This window comes from Mixophyes fleayi, chromosome 12, assembly GCF_038048845.1.
Source record: "Mixophyes fleayi isolate aMixFle1 chromosome 12, aMixFle1.hap1, whole genome shotgun sequence".
Taxonomy (NCBI): Eukaryota; Metazoa; Chordata; class Amphibia; order Anura; family Limnodynastidae; genus Mixophyes; species Mixophyes fleayi.
In genome coordinates, this window is record NC_134413.1 from 56,697,319 (window position 1) to 56,720,650 (window position 23,332).

The 23,332-nt window shown below is 44.1% G+C and overlaps 1 protein-coding gene across 1 annotated transcript in view; it reads left to right on the forward strand.

The window, feature by feature from the left end:
- RTF1 (RTF1 homolog, Paf1/RNA polymerase II complex component) overlaps window positions 1-23,332 on the forward strand; it is a 77,337-nt gene that overhangs the window by 38,333 nt on the left and 15,672 nt on the right. Inside the window, exons 7-10 of the mRNA XM_075192719.1 lie at window positions 799-937; window positions 19,347-19,524; window positions 19,686-19,768; window positions 19,888-19,975. Coding sequence (XP_075048820.1) covers window positions 799-937; window positions 19,347-19,524; window positions 19,686-19,768; window positions 19,888-19,975 — 488 coding nt within the window. The remainder of the gene's footprint in view (window positions 1-798; window positions 938-19,346; window positions 19,525-19,685; window positions 19,769-19,887; window positions 19,976-23,332) is intronic.

Sequence of the window (23,332 nt, forward strand, 5' to 3'; positions counted from 1 at the left end):
GAAAGGGAAATACTTCACCTTTTGATTCTGCAGCAGGTGGTTAGATTTACTCCACAGAAAACTTGTGAATCATGATGGTGTCTAATCACAGAAAATCGTTCAAAGGGGAGTATTGTTAGACTATTTTTACATTGAGTGTTTGCAGAATACAGTTTTGTGTTTTCCTGGTTTTCCAGGAATTTGGCATTGAACAGTGGAAACACTTGTTACACCCAATTTTGGCATGCAGTTTTGGGTATCCTTACCACTCTGTGGTATTGACAAAAGACCCTGGACTGTTTGTCTCTCCTCTTCAATGATGGACACTTGGAAGTTGTATAACTATAAGAAGTGTTTCTTATGGAGTTATTTCTTGACCGAAAGGTCTGTAATGAGATGGGTGGTAACTGCTGCAACCATGCTACCAAAAAGTTTTTTGAATCATACTTCATAAAACATTTTTTCGAAAACAGGGTTTCCCTAGAAGTTCTCAAAGCTTTGGGGGTGCCTATTCTTTCCCCCCCCCCCCCCACTCACCCAATTACACAAAGAAGCTGCCCCAATGTTGGGCAGCATTAAAAAGCAAAACAAAATTTCCCAGCGAACTGATGCAGCAAACGTGTAGAGAAAAATGTTGGTGCCGCCTTGGGTGAAAATTTATCACATGCCTTTTCCACGGTAAATAATTCCTCCACACAAGATTGTTTTTCTTAAAATATGTACGTGTGTGTAGATATAAGTATATATAGATAAGTACTTTTTGTTTTAATAGTTTTTTCAACAGTGGCATTGATATTTTATATATAATTGTCTTTAAAGCTGAGCTTATTGCTCGGAAGCAACCTTTGAAGACAAGTGAAGTGTACTCTGATGACGAGGAAGAGGAGGAAGATGACAAGTCTAGCGAGAAGAGTGATCGTTCCTCCAGATCTTCTTCATCCTCTGATGAAGAGGAAGAGTAAGTGTGGAAGCTGTCTTAAATGATTTATAACAGGAATGTTATAGAGGAAATATTAAATCAAAATATTTTATAGATTTAGAAGAACATGAGGTACTTATTTTTATTTTTTTTCATTCATAATCATTTAACCCTGGAAGCTGGATTTTAAAATGTTACTGTTACGTTTTATATTAATATGCATATATTGGAGATCTCAATTAAAACATACCTATCTATAGAAAAAATTGAGAGGAAAGATTGTCTACTAGTGTGGTATTTTAATTCATCTAGGAAAAATCTGTTTCCAAGTACTAAAAGATGCATGTGTACCTAACTGTATTGCGTTGTACTTGAGGACCCTCATTTTGGAAGTCATTGGTGTATCAGAGGATTAAGTCATTGGGATTCCAGGCAAGAAAGATTCTGATAACATTTTGTTGCTTATTAAATGTTACCTTTTTTTTTTTTTTTTTGTTTCTTTTTTTTTTTTTTTTTTTATTGAATAGAATTTTTGAATGTTACACTAGTGTGACTTCCTATGTATATTTCACCAAACTGCAGTGAAGAATTAGTGTTTACTTGTTTAGTGGTGGTATTACACAATCGCTACAATTATTCTTTTATATTTGTATCATACCTTTGAGACTGAAGAGATTCAAAATATAAACTAAAGATTGATAAGCATGTCATTTATGAATTTTTGGTTCTCCTGTGAAACTCTTGCTCAAAGCAGAACACACAAACATGCATTACACAATGTAAATTTGGCACGCATTAATATATATATTTTGTATTTTTTTTTAGCACTTGGAAAAAAAGATTTATTTGTGTTTGAATTAAAATACTACACTAGTAGGTGCTTTTTCCTCCATTTCTTCTTTAGATTGTGTACAGCAGGATCTAGGGGGATGGCAGCCACTTGGATATGAACCAAGGAGTGTTGGGACCTTATAGCCTGTGGTCTTAGAGCTGTTCTGTGACAGTATAATTTATGTACCTAACATCTACTTTCAGAAGTCTAGTATTCCATATTTTGATGACATCTTGGTGGTGGTTTACCATTTCTTATTCACAGTTCTTCTAAATTTCGTTGACTCTGAATCCTGTAATGCGCTAGTAAGCATCTAGTAGTATATTGGTTTATACTCTTACTCGAAGACTCTGCAAGGCTCATTTAAGAATGCGCAAATACTCTTGCCACCATGCTTTTTTTTTATGTTGATCTGCAAAGCCATAATGATGGATTCTGGCGGCAGTTCCAAGGACCAGAAAGTGGGTTCCCCTTTAAAATGTGCTTGACAGACAATTGGGCACATATGCACGAATAAAGCAGCAATTTGGTTTTAGCCATTTGTAATTGATTCTTTGTAAACAGTTATAAAGTGCACATTGCAGACTTTTTCACAGACCATTGTAGTATTTTTTTTTTCTCTTTCATCCATCTGGGGGACACTGCTAACCATGGGGTATAGTAGGGTAGGGAGGAGTCTGGCACCCAAATAGTTAATCTTTTGCTGCTGACAGGCATATCCCCCCACCCCTTCCCCACAGAACTCAGTTTGAAGTAGGTGCCCTAGGAGTATGGGCTGAAGTTTGGAGAGCTGCACAGTGAACTGAGTTCACTGGGTTTAGGCTTTTTTTGTTTTTAGCTGTTGACAGAGTGCACTCGTGAGCAGAGAAGGACTGTACAGCGGGGGAGCCGCAGCACCCGCTGACAGGTTGGAAACAGTGAGATTTCTCGCAGTGTGAGATGCGCTCTCACAATGCTAGCAGAGTGAGGCGCTGCCACAGGCTCTTGCCCTCCCTGGGGCCATGGAATATACCAAGTCCGCTCCTCAAGGAAAGAGGGAAGGGGTAACTTGAGCTAATGGTCGCTAATTCAGCGTTTTGCAGAGAGGAACAGTGGAGCGGATTGCAGCGATTCCACTCACAGGAAGTGTGTGGAAATTGCTGTCAGTCTGCACAGGTGAAACAGAGAGCCAGGAAGGGGGAAGTTAGAAAACCTCCCCTGCTGAGTGAGCAGGTGGAAGATTCCTTTTGGCGCCAAATTACAAAGGAAGGAAGGACACAGCAGCCATTTGGAGGAGGCACAGCTGCTGGCAAACATCTCCCTGCTAAGTATAATTTATTTTCTCTATATTGCATGGATAGAGAAGTATAATTGTTTTGGGCATATATATTAAGTAGAGCCTGTATAAAACAACAAAATTTGGCTCTCCTGTGTTGATTCAGAGATGCTGTAATGTGTTAAGACATAATTAGTTAGTATTTCTAATAACTATTGAGTGTTTGTGCTTGTCTGGTTGTTTGTGGCTTTGTTTTTTCTCCCAATAATGGCTGATAAAAGTAAAGCAACACGTGCCAAACGTGATCTGTTCAAAGTGTAATGTTAAATTAACCAGTGAATGTCTGGATCAGGGGCTTTGTGCTGTGACACCTGTAATATTGCAGCCTAAAGACAGCACTATTCAGGGGTCAGAGCCTCCAGAGTGGATGGCAACCTTTTCACAGGGGGTTAATACCCTTGTGAACCTGTTATCTAAACCAGCAGAGATCCTAGTGGTGACTTCCATCTACCTCTGAGATACAACCCCCAGTGAAGTTAGGAGGGGAAATGAGTAGTTCATTACCTCCAGAGTTTGTACAATTTCCTTCCCCGGCACTGCAAGAGTCACCCCACAGTGGGGAGGCGGGATGGTCGGCAGTGGCTAATGGTCTTGACCGACTAAACCAATTGCTGGAAAAACCACGCTACCCGTACCAGGAACGGCAGCCCTACAGGATTCGACCGATCGTAAGTTGGAAACTTTTATGAAATCTGTCTTTATGGCTGCTGGTACAAGCTTCAGACCGGCATTATCTTCGGCCTGGGTAGCAAGGGCTATGGAAGCCTGGGCTGGACAGTTAGAGTCCGCATTACAGGATTCGGAACTGCTCCCCCTGGCCATGCACCTTAAGGAGGCAGCAGGATATATATATGAGGCGGCTCAGAATTCAGCCTCCATATCATCTTCTATTTCTGCTACAGCAGTAGCAGCAAGAAGAACATTATGGTTAAGAGCCTGGGATGCAGATTTGGAGTCAAAAAGATCATTAGAATCCATTCCGTATACTAGTGGGATGCTATTTGGTCCAGAGTTGGACTCCTGGATCTCACAGGCCTCGGGGGGGTAGCAGTACGTCCTTGCCTGTGAATGCTCCTAGACCCAGAGTTCCATGGTTTAGTTCTTTTAGACAGCCTTTTCGCGTTGGCGCGTCTTGCAGAGGCAAGACAGTCAGGTCAAGTGCTGCTGGAGGTAGGAGACAGTCGCTTACAGGAAGGTCATCCTTTTCCTCCACGGCAGCAAGGTCCTCTTCCGCCAAGCTGGCGGATAGACCGACAGCATGACTACCACCCTTCTCTGATAACGGAGGGGGGAGTGAGAGGACGGCTGCTGGGGTTTGCCCAGCAGTGGGCAGAGTCCTCAGCGGACAGGTGGGTTCAGGGGATCATGAGAAGGGGTATGACATGATAGAGTTGGAGCCTGCTCCACACAGGTTTTTTGTAACCAGTTTACCCCGCTGTCCTCAAAAAAGACAGGCAATGCTCTCTCCTGTCGATTTGCTTCTTTTAAAGAAGGTTATTGTACAGGTTCTGGAGTACCAAAGAAGGGAGGGGTTTTACTCAAACCTATTTTTGGTACAGAAACCGGATGGTTCATTCAGACCAGCGCTGAACCTCAAGCAGCTAAATCTGCATCTGAGAGTAGATTCTTTCAGGATGGAATCCCTAAGATCTGTCATAGATGGCCTGGAGGCAGGCCAGTTCATGGCATCAATAGACATCAGGGATGCCTATCTTCATGTGCGATCTGGGAGGGGCATCAGCCGCTTCTCAGATTCACGGTAGGCTCAGCTCACTATCAGTTCAGAGCTCTTCTGTTCGGGCTTGCCACAGCCCCAAGAGTATTCACAAAGATGATGGTGATTATGGCAGCACTCCTTCACTCCAAAGGGGTGCAGATTGTACCTTATTTGGACGATCTAATCAAGGCGTCAACGGTTCAGTTGTTGGAACAACATCTTCGACTTACGGTGAGGGTGCTGGAACAGCATGGTTGGCTCATGAATGTAACAAAGTCACAAATGATCCCTTGTCAGAAAATGACATTTTTGGGACTAATAATGGACACTGCAGACAGCAGAGTTTTTCTTCCAGAGGACAAGATAAGGTCCTTGATGGAGTGGACAGTCAGGGTTCTGTCACACAGGAGGCTGTCAGTACTCGTGTATGAAGCTGCTAGGAAAGATTGTGGCATCTTTCGAGACGCTGCCATACGGAAGGATCCACTCCAGTTGTCTTCAATGGGACATTCTGAGGAAGTGGTCAGGGTCCTTCCTCTGTTTGGATCGCCAGTGGATGAGGTTATCTCTAGAGACGAGAGAATCCCTCAGCTGGTGGTTGTTAAAGGACAACCTAATAAAGGGCAGATCCTTTGCCCCGTGGGCCTGGTTCTTGGTATCCACAGACGCCAGTCTGAGTGGTTGAGGGGCAGTGGTCCTTCACCTAAGGGTGCAGGGTCTGTGGTCAGAGAGACAGTCGGTTCTTCCCATAAATGTGCTGGAACTTATGGCCGTCCTGAAAGCACTGCAGAGGGCTCAGGGTGTGTTACAGGGAAGGCCGGTTCGCATCCAGTCCGACAATGCCACGGCAGTGTCATACATAACAGATAAGGGGGCACCAGGAGTGCAAGAGCGATGAGGGTCATGTTTCAGATTTTTGCCTGGGCAGAAAGAAACGTGCCTGCGCTGTCAGCGGTGTTTATCCCAGGGAAACAGAACGTACAAGCAGACTGTCTAAGTCGGCACGAAATTCTACCAGGGGAGTGGGCTCTGCATCCGAAAGTATTCCAGTTGCTGGTGGACAAATGGGGACTTCCGGATCGAGACCTGATGGCGTCAAGAGTCAACAGGAAAGTCCCAGAGTTTTGCGCAGGAACAAGGGACCCACTGGCTGTGGCAGTGGACGTCCTAACAATGCCTTGGGACTTCAGGTTAGGATACCTGTTCCCCCCCCCCCCCCCCATATAAATGATTCCCAGGGTCCTCTGAAGGGTCAGGCAGGGAGATCGACAAGTCATTCTGGTAGATCCAGCCTGGCCATGAAAGGTATGGTTCCCAGAGATTATTCTGGTAGCAGTAGGTCAAGGGGTTTGGTTGCCACTTTGAAGAGGTCTGCTGACCCAGGGACCGTTCTTACATCAGGGTCTAGACCGGCTGAATTTAATGCATGGCTTTTGAATCCAGTCTGTGGAGAGCCAGAGGGTTCTCTGAGTGTGTAGTAGACACTCTCCTAAGAGCCAGGAAGCCAGTTTCGGCTAGGATTTATCACCGCATCTGGCATGTGTATATAGCGTGGTGTAAAAAGAAATCTTAAAATTCAAAATCCTTTTGTCTGGCTAGATTTCTAGCTTTTTTGCAGGGTGGCTTGGATGCGGGTCTCCGGTTGGAAACCTTAAAGGTTCAGGTGTCCGCATTATCAGTGTATTTTCACAGACAGTTGGCGGAAATTCCGGATTTTAGAACTTTTCTTGCAGGGAGTTCTTCACATCCAGCCACCCTACGTGCATCCTACAGATCCTTGGGATCTTAATTTGGTCCTGGACATGTTGCAGGAGCCTCCATTCGAACCACTTCGCTCAGCGGAATTGCGGTTCTTGACTTGGAAGGCAGATTTCCTGCTGGCTATTGCCTCAGCTAGGAGGGTGTCCGAGCTGGGGGCCTTATCTTATAAAGAACCTTATTTGGTCTTTCATGAGGATAGGGCAGTTATAAGGACTATTCCATCCTTCCTCCCTAAGGTGGTGTCGGGTTTCCATATTAATCAGGAAATAGTAGTTCCGGTATTCAGAGAGTATCCTCAGGTTACTGGAACAAAAGGAAGTAAATGTTTAGGCGTTGCGGATATATGTTAAGAGAACTGCAAAGATACGCAAGACAGATTCTCTATTTGTGTTATTTGATTTCGCTAGACGAGGATGGTCTAAGCAATCATTTGCTAGGTGGCCTACCCTAATAATTAGGGAGGCTTATGTCCGTACGACGCGTCCTGTGCCGAAGCGTATTGTTGCCCATTCTACATGTTCGGTTGGGGCGTCTTGGGCAGCACGAAACAGGGCCTCAGCGGACCAGCTATGCAGGGCAGCTACCTGGTCCTCGGTCCATACTTTCACAAAATTCTACCAATTTAATGTTTTTACGTCTGAGGACGCCTCATTTGGCCGTAGTGCTCTACGTGCAGGGCGATTAGAGTGGTCCCACCCATCAGAGGGACTGCTTTAGTAAGTCCCCATGGTTGGCAGTGTCCCCCAGATGGATGAAAGAGAAGAGGATTTATACTTAAGATAAATATGTTTCTCTGATTCCATCTGGGGGACACTGCGTTCTCCCCCCCCCCCCCCCCCTTCCCCTTCCCCCCCCCCCCCCCTCTTTTCTTTGTTTTGTGTTTGGCTGCTTGGCCTATCTTCCTAGGGCTTTGTTAATCAAACTGAGTTATGTGGGGAAGGGGGATATGCCTGTCAGCAGCAAAAGATTAACTATTTGGGTGCCAGACTCCTCCCTACCCTACTCTACCCCATGGTTATTAGGTTCCCCTAAATGGAATCAGAGAAACCGATTTATCTTAAGTATAAATCTTTTTTTTTTTTTTTTTTTAATGAGATTAGTTTCCTATGCTTGCAATAATACGTATAGTGCTTTCAAACTGTTGCAAGCAAAATGACCAAAGCTAAATGTTTTATTACCATGTGTAGTGAAAGTGCCATGATCAGTGTTTCCTTTCCAGGAGGGTATATTTGCTGTGCAAATATAGGACATAGTCTACAAATAACATGTTTGTAATCCATAATTTGAGCTCATGATCTTGGCTCCTAGATGGCTGTTTTCTATGCCTGCTATTATGACTTGGCGATATATAAGCTTTGGTAGCAAGGAAAACGCGTGAATGAGTTTGTGGCTTTATCATCAACAATTATTTATATAGCTCCAGCAAATTCTGTAGGGCTTTACAGTTGAGAACACAGTAATAAAGCAATACTTGGTAATACATAGACAGATAGCCCTGCTCGCAACTTACATTTTATGGGACAATGGGAGCTTGATGCACAAGGGTAATTGCTGCATCATATTGCATATTGGTCTAGCTAGAATGCAAAAGTAAAGAGTATTGAGTGGGCTGTTTGATCAGTCACACAGCATTGTTGATCACAGGGTTGTTTTGTGCTAACTGTGTAGAGGCGATGATAATAGGGTAACCTAGGGAGATTGAGGGTGGTTAAGGAATATTATAAGCTTGCCTGAAGAAGTGGGTTTTCAGAGAACGCTTGAAGGTTTGAAGACTAGAGGAAAGTGGTGTTGTGCGAGGGAGGGAATTTCACAAATTATGTGTAGCCTGAAAATAGTCCTGTAACTGAGAACGGGAGGATGTGATGAGTGAATGAGAGACGCAGAACGGTGGTGTCTCAAAATTATCTCCCAATTCGACAAGTGAGGAGATGTATGTTGGTGTAATTTTGTTGATGGCCTTTTATGTTCGTAGAAGAATTTTATATTTGATTCACTGACAAACAGGCAACCAGTGTAGAGACTGACAGAGTGGCTGATTGATTTGCAAGGAAACTTAATCTAGCTGCTGCATGTAAAATAGATTGTAGGGGTTTGAGTCTGATTTGGGCAAGACCAGTAAGGAGGGCATTGCAATAGTCGATACGGAGAGGAGTGCATGTATTGAAGTTTTTGCAGTGTCTTGTGTGAGATATGTACATTTTTTGGAAGTGTAATATGATATAAATGTAGAGTTGATGTGGGGAACAAAGGATAGTTGTGAGTCAAAGATTACACCTAGGCAGCGAGCTTGCGGGTGGGATTTCTGGTCATGTCAACAGAAGTAGAAATGTCAGGCAGCAAGCTTCTGTTGGGTGGAAAAATTATTAGCTCTGTTTTTGAAAGTTCGAGTTGGAGAGAGATCATCCAAGATGAAATGGCAGAAAGTCAGTACCGTAGGTCGACAAAGATGGTGAGCGGTCAGAAGAGGATAGATTTTGGTATATCATCCGCATAAAGATGATGCTGAAATCCAAAGAAGCGTATTGGTTTTCCAAAAGAAGTGTTGTAGATAGAGAATAGCTGAGGACTTGGGACTGAGCCTCATGGTACTCTGATAAAGGAAGCGGAGCAGAGGTGGATCCAGAGAAATAAACACTGAAAGAGCGATTAGATGGGTAGGGTGAGAACCAGGATAGGACAGTGTCTTGAAGGCCTAGAGCAGGCCTGTCCAACCCGGGCCCGTCCAACACGGGCCCTCCAGGTGTTGTGAAACTACAAGCCCCAGCATGCTTTGCCAGTAGGCAACCTGTTAATAGCTGGAAGGGCATGCTGAGACTTTAGTTTCACAACATCTGGAGGGCCGCAGGTTGGACAGGCCTGGCCTAGAGATTGCAGCGTTTGTATGCTGCATTTGACACTGTTGACCCATGCTCTCCTCAGAGAGATTCAGGGGAGTTAGAAAAGAGTAATGGCCTTTTAGTTTTAGCTGTGATCAAATCACGAACAATCTTGGTCAGCACAGTCTCTGTGGAATGTTGAGAGGGAAACCCTGACTGAAGAGAATGTAATAGGTGGTTTGTGGTAAGAAATTGTGAGGCGAGTGTAGGCAAGTCTCTCTAGAAGCTTGGGAGGGCATGGGAGTTGAGATGGGGGCAGTAATTTGAGTGTGTTTGGGTCAGAATTTTGTTTTTGTTTTTTTCAGAATAGGAGTAATCACTGCATGCTTGAATTGAGATGGAAAGATTCCAGTAGAGAGAGAGATAACACATTTTATTTAGAGATGGAATGAGCACAGGAGATGGGGATCTACCAATTTTGTGAGGGTATAGGATCAAGAGGACGGGAGGTAGAGTAGGTAGATAAGAGAATAGATACTTTCTCTTCATTTGTGGGATCGAATGAACTCGGAATGTCAGAGGGTGCTGGGAAGGAATTTGTGCTGATTGCTTGTCGAGGAAGATACCATTTCAAACTGGATTTTTTTTTTTTTTTTTTAAAAAGTTTTTTATTTTGCAAGGTCATGATAACAACAGAGAACGAATGACAAAGTGCATACTGATAACAAAAGTAGTCAGGAAGTAACAATATCAACAACCAGCATAGAACATGTGAAGGGACTTAATCAATCAAACAATTTTAGTAGTAACAGATGACCTAAGGTTTTTATAGAAAGAGAAAGAAAGAGAATACATAGAGGAAGAGAGAAATGAGAGAGAAGGGAAGAAGTGACTAGATCCATTGTTAGAAAAAGAACCAAGAGAGATATGAGGTTTTGAAGCTAAGTAAAGGGCGGGCACGCCTGGAAGAAGGATAATCATGGGTCCCAAACCTTGGAGAAGGCTCTAGAGCAGGGGTGGGCAAACCTGTCCTCAAGGGCCATATCCAGTTCATGTTTTTAGGATTTCTTTAATCATGTACAGCTGAGTTAATCTATTTGGCTGGGTCAGTAATTATCCCACCTGTTTCTACAGACAGAAATCCTAAAAACATGAACTGGATATGGCCCTTGAGGACAGGTTTGCCCACCCCTGCTCTAGAGGAATTCCGGATAATAGTGGTCATGTATTCCATCCGTTCAGTCTGCCAAATTCTGTTGATTATGGACTAAATGGCAGGAGGGGATTGTGAGCGCCAGTCTGCCGCTATTTGGCAGGTAGCTGCCGAAACAATATGCCTGATAAATTTATTCTGGTGTCGGGTTGCCGTGGGAGCCCCCATAGGAAGAAGAAAAAATTTGGGCTCCAGGGGAATATCCACCTGGAGAATTGAATTAATCGGACCTCTTATCTGGATCCAGAAGGCTGTCAATTTTGGGCACGACCACCATGTGTGGAGAAATGTCCCTTCATGGGAGCACCCTCATCAGCGCCGATCAGATGAATCAGTATTTTGCGAAGACGCGACGACACATAGTACCATCGATATAGCACCTTCTATACGTTCTCTTTAATTCTTATGCAGATGGAACTAGAGGCGGCGTTCTCATAAATTTCAGACCATTCCTCTTCCAGTAGCTCTTCACCAAGATCCCGTTCCCAGGTGAGTTCATGGGGGGTCTAAGAGAAGAAGAGGAAGCAAGTTTGTGGTATAGCGTTGATATTAGACCTTTAGTTGAGGATTGGCGTAAACAGAGGGCTTCAAAGGTGGAGAGAGGGCGGGCTAGCAGGCGGTCTTTAGCAACACTATGGAAATGGTGAAGTTGCAAAAACTGATAAGTGCTTTGGGGGAATGTGGATCTGCGATTGAATTTCAGAAAACTGAGGAAAAGTTACGTAGGTGGATAAATGATTCAGGTAAATGACTCCCAGTGAGTACCATGGCTGGAATGAGCTATGATGCAGTCCGGGAGGAAATTCCGGAGAGTTGAATAGCGGAACAACCAGAGAGGGATGGGGAGACAAGGCAAATTGGGATGTTGAGTCCCAGATGGATAGTGTGTGTGAAACTATTGGGTGAGCTAACAATCGTTTATGGCGACGAGGCCTTGGGACCCATAGGAGAGGATAAAGAAAGCAATCCCAGACCCTTTGCCTCAATTTTAGACCATACCCTGGCTTCCGTTGGACCGGACCACAGGACACACTGAGCGAGTTGGGCGGAGAGGTAATATCTTCGAAAATCAGGAATCCCCAGGCCTCCCCCCTGCGGGGACCTCTGAAGAACCTTAAGTCGGACTCGGGGTCGTCTGCCCGACAAGACAAATCTGGAGACATGGAATTGCAGGAATTTAAAAACATATGGCGGGATGCGGATGGGAAGAGTCTGAAAGAAGTAGAGCAGCCTGGGGAGGATATTCATTTTGATGGCATTAATGCGTCCAATCCAGGAGATGTAGAGCTGTGACTACAATATAAGGTATGTTTTAACTTTATCGAGTAGGTGAGGAAAATTGGCTTGAAAAAGATGTCGATAGTGCTTTGTAATGAAAACACCCAAATATTTAATTTTGTGGCGACCCCATTGAAAAGGGAAGGAGCGTTCTAATAATAGCTTGTCTGAAACTGATATATTAAAATCTAGAACCTCCGTCTTATCTGAATTAATCTTGTAGCCCGAGAAATAGCCATAGAGGTCTAGCTCATCTAGGAGAAGGGGAACTGACAATTTGGGGTTAGTAATAGTGAGCAGGACATTGTCCGCATACAGGGCAATCTTGTGGGTAGAAGCGCCCACCTGTATGCCAGATATCTCGTGATTGTTTCGGATTCTAGCGCCCAATGGCTCAATGACGAGAGCAAATATCAGTGGGGAGAGGGGGCATCCCTGACGAGTGCCGTTCGTGATCAAAAAGGGCATCGAGGTCAGACCATTAGCAGAAACAGTAGCTGACGGAGACCGGTAGAGGGCTAGAATACCTGCCAGGAATTTATCTTTGAATCCCATTGCTCGAAGCGCACCCTCCATAAATGACCAGGAGATGCGATTGAACGCCTTTTCGGCGTCAAGCGCCATGACGAGAGAGTGAAGATTATCATTGTTTATTGTGTGAATTAAGTCGATAATCCTTCTAGTATTATCAGGAGCTTGGCGCCCTGGAATAAAGCCCACCTGGTCAGGATGGACGAGGGCTGAGAGAAGTGGGTGCAACGTAGAGGCCAGGATTTTTGCAAATATTTTCAGGTCAACATTTAGTAATGAAATGGGCGTATAACTAGCGCAAAGAGAGTGGTCTTTTCCTGGTTTAGGAATTACAATAATGTTAGTCCTGGTGGTGGCCGAGTCGAAGGGAGCCCCCCCCAAAGACCTCGTTGAAAATTTTTGGCAAATGAGAACCAAGGCCTTAAGCAAACTTCTTATAGTACTGGGGAGTTAGGCTGTCCGGACCAGGAGCTGAGGAGGATTTCAGAGACTTGACTGCCGCCAATACCTCTGGTAGAGTAAATTCTTCATTCAAAGAAGATTGTTGTGTGGTAGTAATTTTAGGGATGGATGTGGATAAAAGGTAATCAGACAGAGTGGGAGGAAGGGGGTCCCGGCGAGGGGGGGAGCTTCCAGATTATAAAGAGAAGAGTCCCTGAATTGTCGCACTATCCCGATTGGGTCATAAGTTACATCTCCAGAAGGAGACTGACGGATTTTATCAATATGTTGCAAAGCTATTTTTTTCCGGAGCTTTCTAGCTAATACAGAATCGGCTTTATCCGCTTTATCATAAAACTGCTGTTGGAGTTTCTGCATCGTGACAGCTGCTCTACGGGAAAGGAGGGTATTTAGTTGACCCTTCAGTGACGCAATCTTGGGAAGTAGGGCCGGGTCATGGTGAGTTTGATGCTGAGTAAGGAGAAAAGCTAACCCACTTTCCAAGGATGAAATTTCCTTGGCTGCTTTCTTTCTAGCTGCAGCTGATAGACTAATTAATTGGCCTCGAATGGTAGCCTTGTGAGCCTCCCAAACAATTCCAGGGGCAACTTCAGGGGTTGAGTTTTCTTGGAAGTATTTAGTAATGGAGGTCTTAATGTCTAGGCAGATTGATCTATTAAGTAAAAGCGCGTCGTCTAGGCGCCATCTACTGTGCTGGGGGGGGGGGCGGCTTAAGGAGATCTAGTACGAGGGAAACACCCGAATGGTCTGTCCAGGAGAGGAGGGTAATGTCTGCCCGCATCACATAGTGAGTGAGTGTGAAATGTGTAGCATGTTGATGCGGGGCTGAGAAGTGAGTATAATCCTTGGCGTCTGCATTACATAGTCTCCAGGAGTCGTACAAACGGTGGTGTATAAGGAGTGTCGACAAGCTGGAGGATATTCAGGGGAGGAGGAAAGACCCCGCCCGGTGGAGGAGGGGGGAGACCTATCGAGAGCCGGGTCGAGAGTAACATTAAAGTCACCTCCCATGATAACATGGCCCTGCGCCAATCGCTCAATTTGCTTAAAGAGCTTTGTAAAAAAAAGGCTTTTGCCTCTGATTCGGGGCATAAACTGAGACCAGTGTGACGGGAGCAGACCCGGAGAGTACCGCTCTCCAGCAGAAAGCGGCCTTCTGGATCTACATGGGTCTTGGAATGAAGAAAAGGGACTTTACTGTGGATTAAAACAGCAACGCCCCGTTTCTTGCAGCCGGCTGAGGCAAAGAAGGTCTGGGAGAATTGCTTACCCTGAAGCCGTGTGTGGGCTCCTGTGAGATGAGTCTCCCGAAGAAGAACAATGTCTGCATTTTCTCTCCTACAGGCACCCAAAAGGATCGTACGTTTACGAGGAGAGTTGAGGCCATTCACGTTGACGGAAAAAATCTTCAAAGCCATGGCAGCAGCGGGGAGCCAGAGTCTGGAAATAGGTCTAAACAGTTAGATAGGGAACAAAACCTGTTGGTTTGTGGGTGGAACAGAGGCTTGAAGAACCAGTAAGAGAGTGGTTCAAAGTCACGAAAGGAAAAGAAAGGAGATAGAAAAAGAAGCCCAATTGGGCGAAAACCCTGAGTAAAAGGAATCCTAAACTGATTCAAAGACATTACTAAAAGCTAAAGCGCAGTGAGATTAACAATGTCAAAGGGTGCGCGGGGGGGGGGGGGGGTGGTCCCTAGGCTTGCACGGCATCAACAGCCGCCAGAACCTCGGGAGACCCACAAATAGAGTATGTTAATTGAAAAATTCTAAATCAAACCGTGGAACGGTGTGCAAAGTAAATACAACTTGTACAGCAAATATTTATAACAGTTTAAGGAAGAAAAAAAAAAGGGTAGCTGGGTAGGAAGGTGGGGAGTGTAATGAAGGTATGGAGGGTAGGAAAGAGGAATTAGGGAGGAAAGGGAGGTGGGGGGGAAGGGGCACGGGAAAGGCAAATTGCTCTCTTCCTATGCCTGGAATAGGACCTCAGTGCAAATAAACAAAGTATTATATAATAAGAAGAAGCTTGAGGGGTCTAGTGGCCATCAAGAGAGCTAATGGTATGAACAAGAAAAACAAATAGAACATATTATGTAGAATACTTGAGTGTAGGGTGGTAACAGATACCAACTGACGAGTCCACCTAAAAATAAAGGGGGAGAGTCAAAATAGAAAGATAACAAAAACAGACAGAGAGAACCACTCGAGCAAAACTAAACAAATCAGGGAAGATCTGCTTCCCGAGAACGTCGTCTCGAAGACCGGGACCAATCGGGCTGAGGGAGCGCTGGGTCTGGGAAGGGGGTGGCCTGAGGGACTGACGGCTCGGGGAGAATACCCAGTTTATCCAGGAGGCTCTGACCCTGTTCCAGCGATTTGATGAAGTGGGAGGAATTGTCATCAAATACTTGGAGTTGGAAAGGGAAGCACCAACGGTAGCGGAAGTTGTGCTGTCGAAGAATCCTAGTCACTGGCTGAAGATCCCTCCGTTTTTGTATCGTGGAAGGAGCCAGGTCCTGAAATAGCTGGATGTCCATGTCCCGAAATGTAATCACTGGTCGGTCCCTGGTAGTGGTAAGAATACGATCTCTGGTCCGGAAATAATGTAGGCGGACGATTATGTCCCGAGGAGGTTGGCCATTTGGGGGTTTAGCTCTCAGGGCACGGTGAGCCTGACCCAAAAGACAGTCAGCCTCGGAGATGTCCGGGAGGAGGTGAAGAAAGAGGACCATGAGGAAGGCTTAAAGATCTGTGTTACCGATTTCCTCAGGCACATTTCTGATACAGACATTATTGCGGCGAGAACAGTTCTCAGAATCCTCTTGCTTCTCTTTCAAGATTTCAACCTCGTCACGGAGGCGGGAAAGTTCCTTGTCAGATGCAGAGTTGGATCGGCAGATGTCATCAGTTTTTGATTCTAGAGCGTCTGTCCTGTTTCCCAGCACGTTCAGATCTGTTCTGAGTTTGCTGACCACTTTTGTCATTGCCTGATAGAAAGTAGTTTTCACCCCCTCCAAGAGACTGGCCATTACCACTTGAATCTGAGAGTCGAGCTCAACTTCAGACGACGCACCCTGGCGATCAGCTTGTGGAGAGGGAGGGCTTCGCTTTTGATCCAAAGAAATTTGCAGAGGTTCCTGCTGTCCCTTTCTTTGGTTTGGAGGCCATGGTGGACTCAGGCGAGCCGATCTGGCCGCTGGATGGGATTACAAGAACAGGGTCAGGTAAAGAGAGGGAGAGGGGAGATGGAAAGGGGGGTGCACACCGCACTCTGTTCAGTGGAGAGGGGTCCTACCCGGGATCGGGCAGCATAGTAAAGTTCACATACTAGCCATGGGTATAATGATGTACAGACGAATCAAGGCACTTGAAGGGTTGGTTTCAAATAATGATCGACCGGTGACGGGCAAGAGTAATGGTAGAGAGCGTTTTGCTCGTACGGGGATTGACTCCAAGAGGGCACTCGGAGGATACAACTGGTCAGTCAATGTATTTGGGAGCACGTAGAAACTGTAGTCTCCAAGGAGAGAGTTTAATTTTACGTTACAGGTGTAGTGACACGGTGGCAGCAGAGTCTCGCTTTCAGCTTTTGAACTGCTTGGAAGTATCAAAACAGAGCTTCAGTTGTAGTTCTGTGCTTCAGACTATGTGTATATTCTTGAGCTGCTTAGGAGGTGATTAGGCCAGGAGGGCAATGAAGAAATTAATACTGTTTCAGTTGGACCCCGTGTTGATATAATTAAATAAAGCAGATGATTTAAGCTGGTCGGAATCTGCAGCAGATAGTTGATGGAGGCTGAGGAGGATAATTTTACCCCCCAGTTTTGTATAGAACTATACAGGCAATCAGCAAGCTTCTCAACTGTGGGGTTTCTTGGAGTCAAGCTGTATTCAGACCCCTCTCACAAAGCCCCAGACTGACCTGATGTACAGCGCTAGCAAGATGATCAGTCAATTCTGGCCACAGTTCCCACGTGAGACCCGATCTCCCGCTGCAGTCGTTTCACTGGTCCCTGCTGTCAATCAGCCTCCAAGTTGCTCCCAGGTTGCCCTGCTTCAGACTCCAAACCGGAAGTGAAGCCTGCAATGGTGCCCCACGACTTCCGGTCCAGCGTGCCCCGGATCAAAGCCTCAGATCAGGCCAAGCAGAGAGACTCCCAGCAGGGGACCAGTCCTCCTGGTAAGTTCCCTGATTCAGCGCTCTAGGTGCAGGCGCGGAATGAGTGTCCCAGCACCTCTCAGTTGTTAATAATTTATTGCCGCTCACCCGGGGGTGCTACTGGCGCGGCTAGCCGGCTGATAGGTCTACAGCACTTCCCTCACCTAACTTAGGCTCAGGTACTTCTTAATGCAGCCAAGTATCAGATGGTGCGGTCCCGAGAGACATCCTGTCTGTCCAGAAGTAAGCGGGGAACCTTGTCCAGAGCCTGTATTATGCTGGTCCAGGGAGCCAAATTCGCGCCTGGAGGGCTCAGCTGCGGTGTAATGCCGATTTTTTTATTTATTTATTTTTTTATTTTATTTTTTTTATTTTTTTGCGGCGTATGGACCCCAGATAGCTCTTTAATAGGGGATATGGAACGGAGCTCGGAAAAACTCCAACTTTCTCAGATGGCGTCCACGCAACGCCCCCTTCAAGCTGGATCTTAACAATCTTGTCCTTGAAATAGGAAACCAGATCCTGGACACTGATGGTAGTTGGAGGGTTTGGGTTAGGAGGGTTTAGAAGAGATTTCAATGTGTTAAAAGGCATTTGGGGTTAGAAGCCTGAGCAAAGATGATTGGAAGTGTTTTATTTCGATAGGAGTGGTAGATAGCAGAATATGGGAAGAAATCATTAGAGATACAAGATTTACACCAGTGACGTTCTGCTTTGAGAGGTTTTTGTAGATTTTGTGACTTTAGTGTGCCACGATTAACAACTAATTGGACGTGTCATATGAAGAGTCGCTGGAGCCACTCGATCAAGGGCAGCTGCTAGGGTTTGGTGAAAATTAGGTCATATCAGGGGAAGAGAATGTAGAAATTGTGGAGAGGAGGTTTTGAAGAGGTGGAAAACTGTTTAAAATCAATAGTTGATATTCCTGGAGGGAAGGGGGAGTGTTAAGGAAATCGGAAACCGAGCATAGTCTAGAGAAAACAAGATCGAGGCAGCGCTCATCCTGATCAGTAGAAGATTCTATTCACTTGGGAGAGGCCAAGTGAGGAGGTTAGAAAGTGTAGTTTTGAAGCGGCATTGGAACGTGGCTTAGCAATAGCAATAGGAATGTTAAAATCGCCCTTGATGATGATGGGGAATGTCAGCCCATAAAAAGTGAGGAAGCCATACAGACATTCGTTCAAGAAATTGAACCACTACGCCACCGTGTGGGCAGCACGGTGGCGTAGTGGTTAGCACTTCTGCCTCACAGCGCTGGGGTCATGAGTTCAATTTCCGACCATGGCCTTATCTGTGTGGAGTTTGTATGTTCTTCTTGCGTTTATGTGGGTTTCCTCCGGGTGCTCCGGTTTCCTCCCACACTCCAAAAACATACTAGTAGGTTAATTCGCTGCTATCAAAATTGACCCTAATCTGTGTCTGTCTGTGTCTATATATTAGGGAAATTAGACTGTAAGCTCCAATGGGGCAGGGACTGATGTGAATGAGTTCTCTGTACAGCGCTGCGGGATCAGTGGCGCTATATAAATAAATGGTGATGATGATGACGAAATTGTTGGTGTGGTCTAGGGGGGGCGATAGATCACAGCAGCATGCATAGAGAATGGGTTAAAAATACTAATAGTATATGCTTCAAAAGAAATGAATGTGAGTGATGGGACATTTTGAGGAACTATTTAATATGAAAAGGTATTTTGTAGGTTATCTTCAATCACTGATCAACTTTAAACTTTGAGATTGCAGTTACTTTAGAAAGTGAAAAATTAAGTGTTTGTATGTGTATATATACTTTACTAATGAAGGAACACTAATTTCTGTTGGTGATATTTTCCAAGTATGACACTGGCAATTATTTGGCTGTAGTCAAGAGTCCAAGTAATTTAGCTTAACTTAACTTTGGATCTTGGCTCCACTTTAATAGTAAGTAGAAATTTACTTTTTAGTCTTTACCTTTTTGCAGTTTTTATATGGGTTAAAGGATCACTTTATTGTCATTGCCATTTTTGGTAATAAACCTCCATCTAGAAATAAGTTCTCCTCTTTGAGTAGCCTGCCCACATTAGTCCCTTCAGTATAGTCCCATTTTGTCTATTCTTTTGGCTCCATGTATTGAAAAAGAAGGGTTCTGTGGCCTAGAGAATAGGTTCATATTGGGGTTTGAGGAGTGGGAGCGTTTCTTGAACAGTTTAGCGTTCAGAAGATGCAAATGGTTTAAAAGGTTTAAATGTTGCCAGAACTGGCAGAAAGTTTTAGAATGTCGACTTTATCTTTTTGGTGCTGCGTATGAGCTTGGTTGTAATAATGTGGTGGATCCTGGCCAGCTATCTAAAATGTTTAAAAAAAAATTCTCCCCCGTTTTCCACAGAAAAGAAGAAATTCCTCCAAAGTCTTTACCTGTTTCTTTGCCAGAAGAACTTAATAAAGTTAGATTATCGCGGCATAAATTGGAACGCTGGTGCCACATGCCTTTCTTTGCTAAGACCGTATCTGGTTGCTTTGTACGTATAGGCATTGGCAACCATAACAGCAAGCCTGTATACAGGGTAAGTGTACCTCCAGAAATTGCTGGGGGGGGGTCTTCATTTACTCCAATGTTACATTGAAGTCTTTAGCCATTGAACATTTAGATCCTAAAAATCAAGTGATGAAAAAGTAAATTTTTGTTGCTACAGTTTATTACACTATAACTTTTTTTTTTTTCCAGGTAGCAGAGATTACTGGTGTTGTAGAAACGGGGAAAGTTTACCAATTGGGTACTTCAAGAACAAATAAAGGTCTGCAGCTGAGGTAAAGTTCTGTTGGAGAATGTGGAAATATGTATGTTCGTCCTAAAATGAGTTAAAATCTTTCCACTTCATATATCAAGTTATGGTTATTAAAGTGTTGCATCTAACCCTCTAATACAGACACGGCAGTGACCAGAGAGTATTTCGGTTGGAATTTGTCTCTAATCAAGAATTTACGGAGAGCGAGTTCATGAAGTGGAAAGAAGCTGTAAGTATTTTTTTTTTGTTTATGGACCACTTTCATACTGTGCACGTTAATGATTATCGTATATACTCGAGTATAAGCCGAGTTTTTCAGCACATTTTTTGTGCTGAAAAAGCCCCCCTCTGCTTATACTCGAGTGATGGAGATCCAGACCTCAATAAACAGTACTGAAGGGAATGGTGGTATATCTGGAGGCTCCAAACCGTATAGGAGATAACAATAAGGAACAATGCAGAGCAGTGTTGGGAGTGTAAAACTCACAATTTCTTGATAGCCGTGCTCAGTCCGCGGTGTTCCTTTAAAGACTGCAAGCAAACATTCAGATTGGGTGTGCACCCTATAATAGCCGTCCAGACACAAATTCATATGAAGGAAAGCTCATAGCTCCGTTTGGCCCTAGCACCCCAATAGGCTTTATATAGGAAGAAGCCCCTTCAATACACATTATTGCTTTGAAAACGTCTAAACGTCTGCTTCAGACGATACGCGTCAGCAGTTGTCAATACCTTCCTTATTTGAAAGATCCGAGAGACCCACTCACGCTATACAGACTTTATGCATATTTAATTTAATACTTATTTAGATTTTGCATATCCATATCTCTGGACAATATCTGCGCTGGATGCTTTTTGTTCTGTACATTACCTATAAAACCAGACTTTGAAAAGATGTGTTCTATTCTGTTTGGGGGAGGGGGTATTTTTGTAAATTGACAGATATCATCATCACCACCATTTATTTATATAGCGCCACTAATTCCGCAGCACTGTACAGAGAACTCACTCACTTCAGTCCCTGTCCCATTGGGGCTTACAGTCTAAATTCCCTAACATACACAGACAGACTAGGGTTAATTTGTTAGCAGCCAATTGACCTACCAGTATGCTTTTTGGAGTGTGGGAGGAAACCGGAGCACCTGGAGGAAACCCACGCAAACACGGGGAGAACATACAAACTCCACTCGTATAAGGCCATGGTTGGGAATTGAACTCATGACCCCAGTGCTGTAAGGCAGAAGTGCTAAACACTAAGCCACCGTTCCGCCCAGATATTCAACCCTGCATCATCACCCATCTTTCACGAACAAAGCAACCAGAAGTACATTATGTGTGTCTTCAAGGATTTGGACCGTGCGCCAGAGCAATTAGCGGCGAGGGGTGCTGATGAGAAGCCAAGATGCCCTCACTAATTGCAATGCACACGTCCTGACGGGGGTCACTGTTATCTAGAGCAGCATAGCTGCTGGCTGCTGCTGCTTCTAATGAATGTGCTTCCACTGTAGTGGAAGCCTGGGGTCTCACCTGAATGTATAAGTAAATTAAAAAAAAAAAGATGAGCATAATAAAGTGCATAAAATACTAGATGTTTTTTTTTTATCCTGTTAAAAATGGATCCCAATACTTCTAATGCTGGACCAAAACAAAAATGTAGGTCATACGAAGCTGGTTTCAAACTTAAAGTTGTGTCAAGAGCAGAAGAGAGCAATAACAGTATTGCAAGTAGGGAATTTTGTGTTGACGAAAAACAAGTGAGGGAGTGGCGGGAAATGAAAGCTGACTTGGAAAAGATTCCAAAGGCAAAAAAAGCTCGACATGGTTTAACGACTTAATATGAGGCTCTAGAGAAGGAATTGCATAAATGGGTTATAGAGTGTCGTCAAAATGGTTACTGCGTGACACGTATGGGAATTCGCTTACATGCCCTTCAAATGGCTAAAGATGACAAATTAAAAGCACCAGTCATTGAAAATTTTGTTGCGTCAGCAGGATGGTGTACCCGCTTTATGAATAGGTTTTCCTTATGTTTGCGGCAAAGAACAAAGATTTCACAGAAGCTGCCAAAAGACCTTGATGAGAAAGTGATGTCATTCCATTCATTCGTCATAAAACAAAGAAGGATCCATAACTTTGACCTGAGAGATATTGGAAATATGGATGAAACACCTATGACCTTTGATCTTCCTAGCAACAGAACTGTGGCAAGTTTGGGAGAAAAAACTATTTTACTCAGAACCACAGGAAATAAAAAAAACCATTTCACAGTCATTCTGTCATGTTTGGCTAATGGAACTAAGCTGCGGCCTGTCATTTTTTTTAAAAGAAAGATCTTGCCTAAAAAGGTCAAATTCCCACCACGAATTACAGTGCATGCACACATTAAAGGCTGGATGGATGAAGACAGAACAAAAAATGGCTGGAAGAAATCTGGAACGGACGTCCAGGAACAGCCTTAAAGAAAAAAACCATCATTACTAGTTTGGGATATGTTCAGAGCCCACACATCTGATGACATAAAAAAATTGGCAAAGTCTTCTCAAGTTACTTTGGCCGTTATCCCAGGTGGGCTTACACCTGTATTGCAGCCCCTAGATGTGTGTTTAAACAAACCTTTCAAAGACCGTGTGCGAAAGATGTGGCATGAATGGATGTCGTCTGGTCAAGCCCAACTGACAAAAGTTGGAAATCTGAGGAAGCCCGACATAGAATTGGTGGGTTCGTGATGCATGGGAAGAGATTCCAGAGGACATGGTGCAACGCGCCTTCAAGAAATGTGGCATTAGTAATGCTATGGATGGCAGTGAAGACAGCGTTTTGTATGAGAATGACAGCAGTGATGGTGATGACTGTAAACTCTGTGATGATGACAATGTCTATGCTGATAACCTCACACCAGATAAAGCTGAAGCTCTGTTTGGACATACAGATGATGAGGAGGAATCCAGTTTTGAAGGATTTTAACTCTTGTGTTTTTCAGCTTGGTTGCTGATTGAGCTAATAAGGTTATTGTACTTTTTTAAAGTTATTGTTGATACCATATTTGTTTTGTTGACTCTTTTCCACTTACAGAACTAGTTTACTGTTTTTCTTTGAAATATTCAAAAACATTTAACTTAAACTGGTATTGAACACAACCGGCTGTGCCAGTGCTTGTCACGTGGTGCCAAGCGGAGACTGTTTTACCAAGTGAAGCAATACTTCTCGAGTAGATCTTCATTGTGAAACTTTGCCCTGTGATGGAGTGGGGATGAGTTGGTATTTTGGGATATAAAAAAAAGTACTTTGATTTTAGATTTTTAGTGATACATTTTGTCAAACCTTTATACTTGAATACTATGATTTGGTCAGAATGTTTTAATACCCAGGGTGTAAATTTGTACACACTGTGCCATGCAACAGAGTATATTGTGTATAAGATTTTCTTTTCTTATCTTTAAATAATGAGATGAGCAGGTTTCCAAAATGTGTTTCTATAGTTTATTATTAAAATGATATTCTACATAGATACAGCCATACAGGATGAAGCAGACATGCGCCCAGAGTCTCAAATGCCAATTGACACCCTATATTTGATTAACTCCTT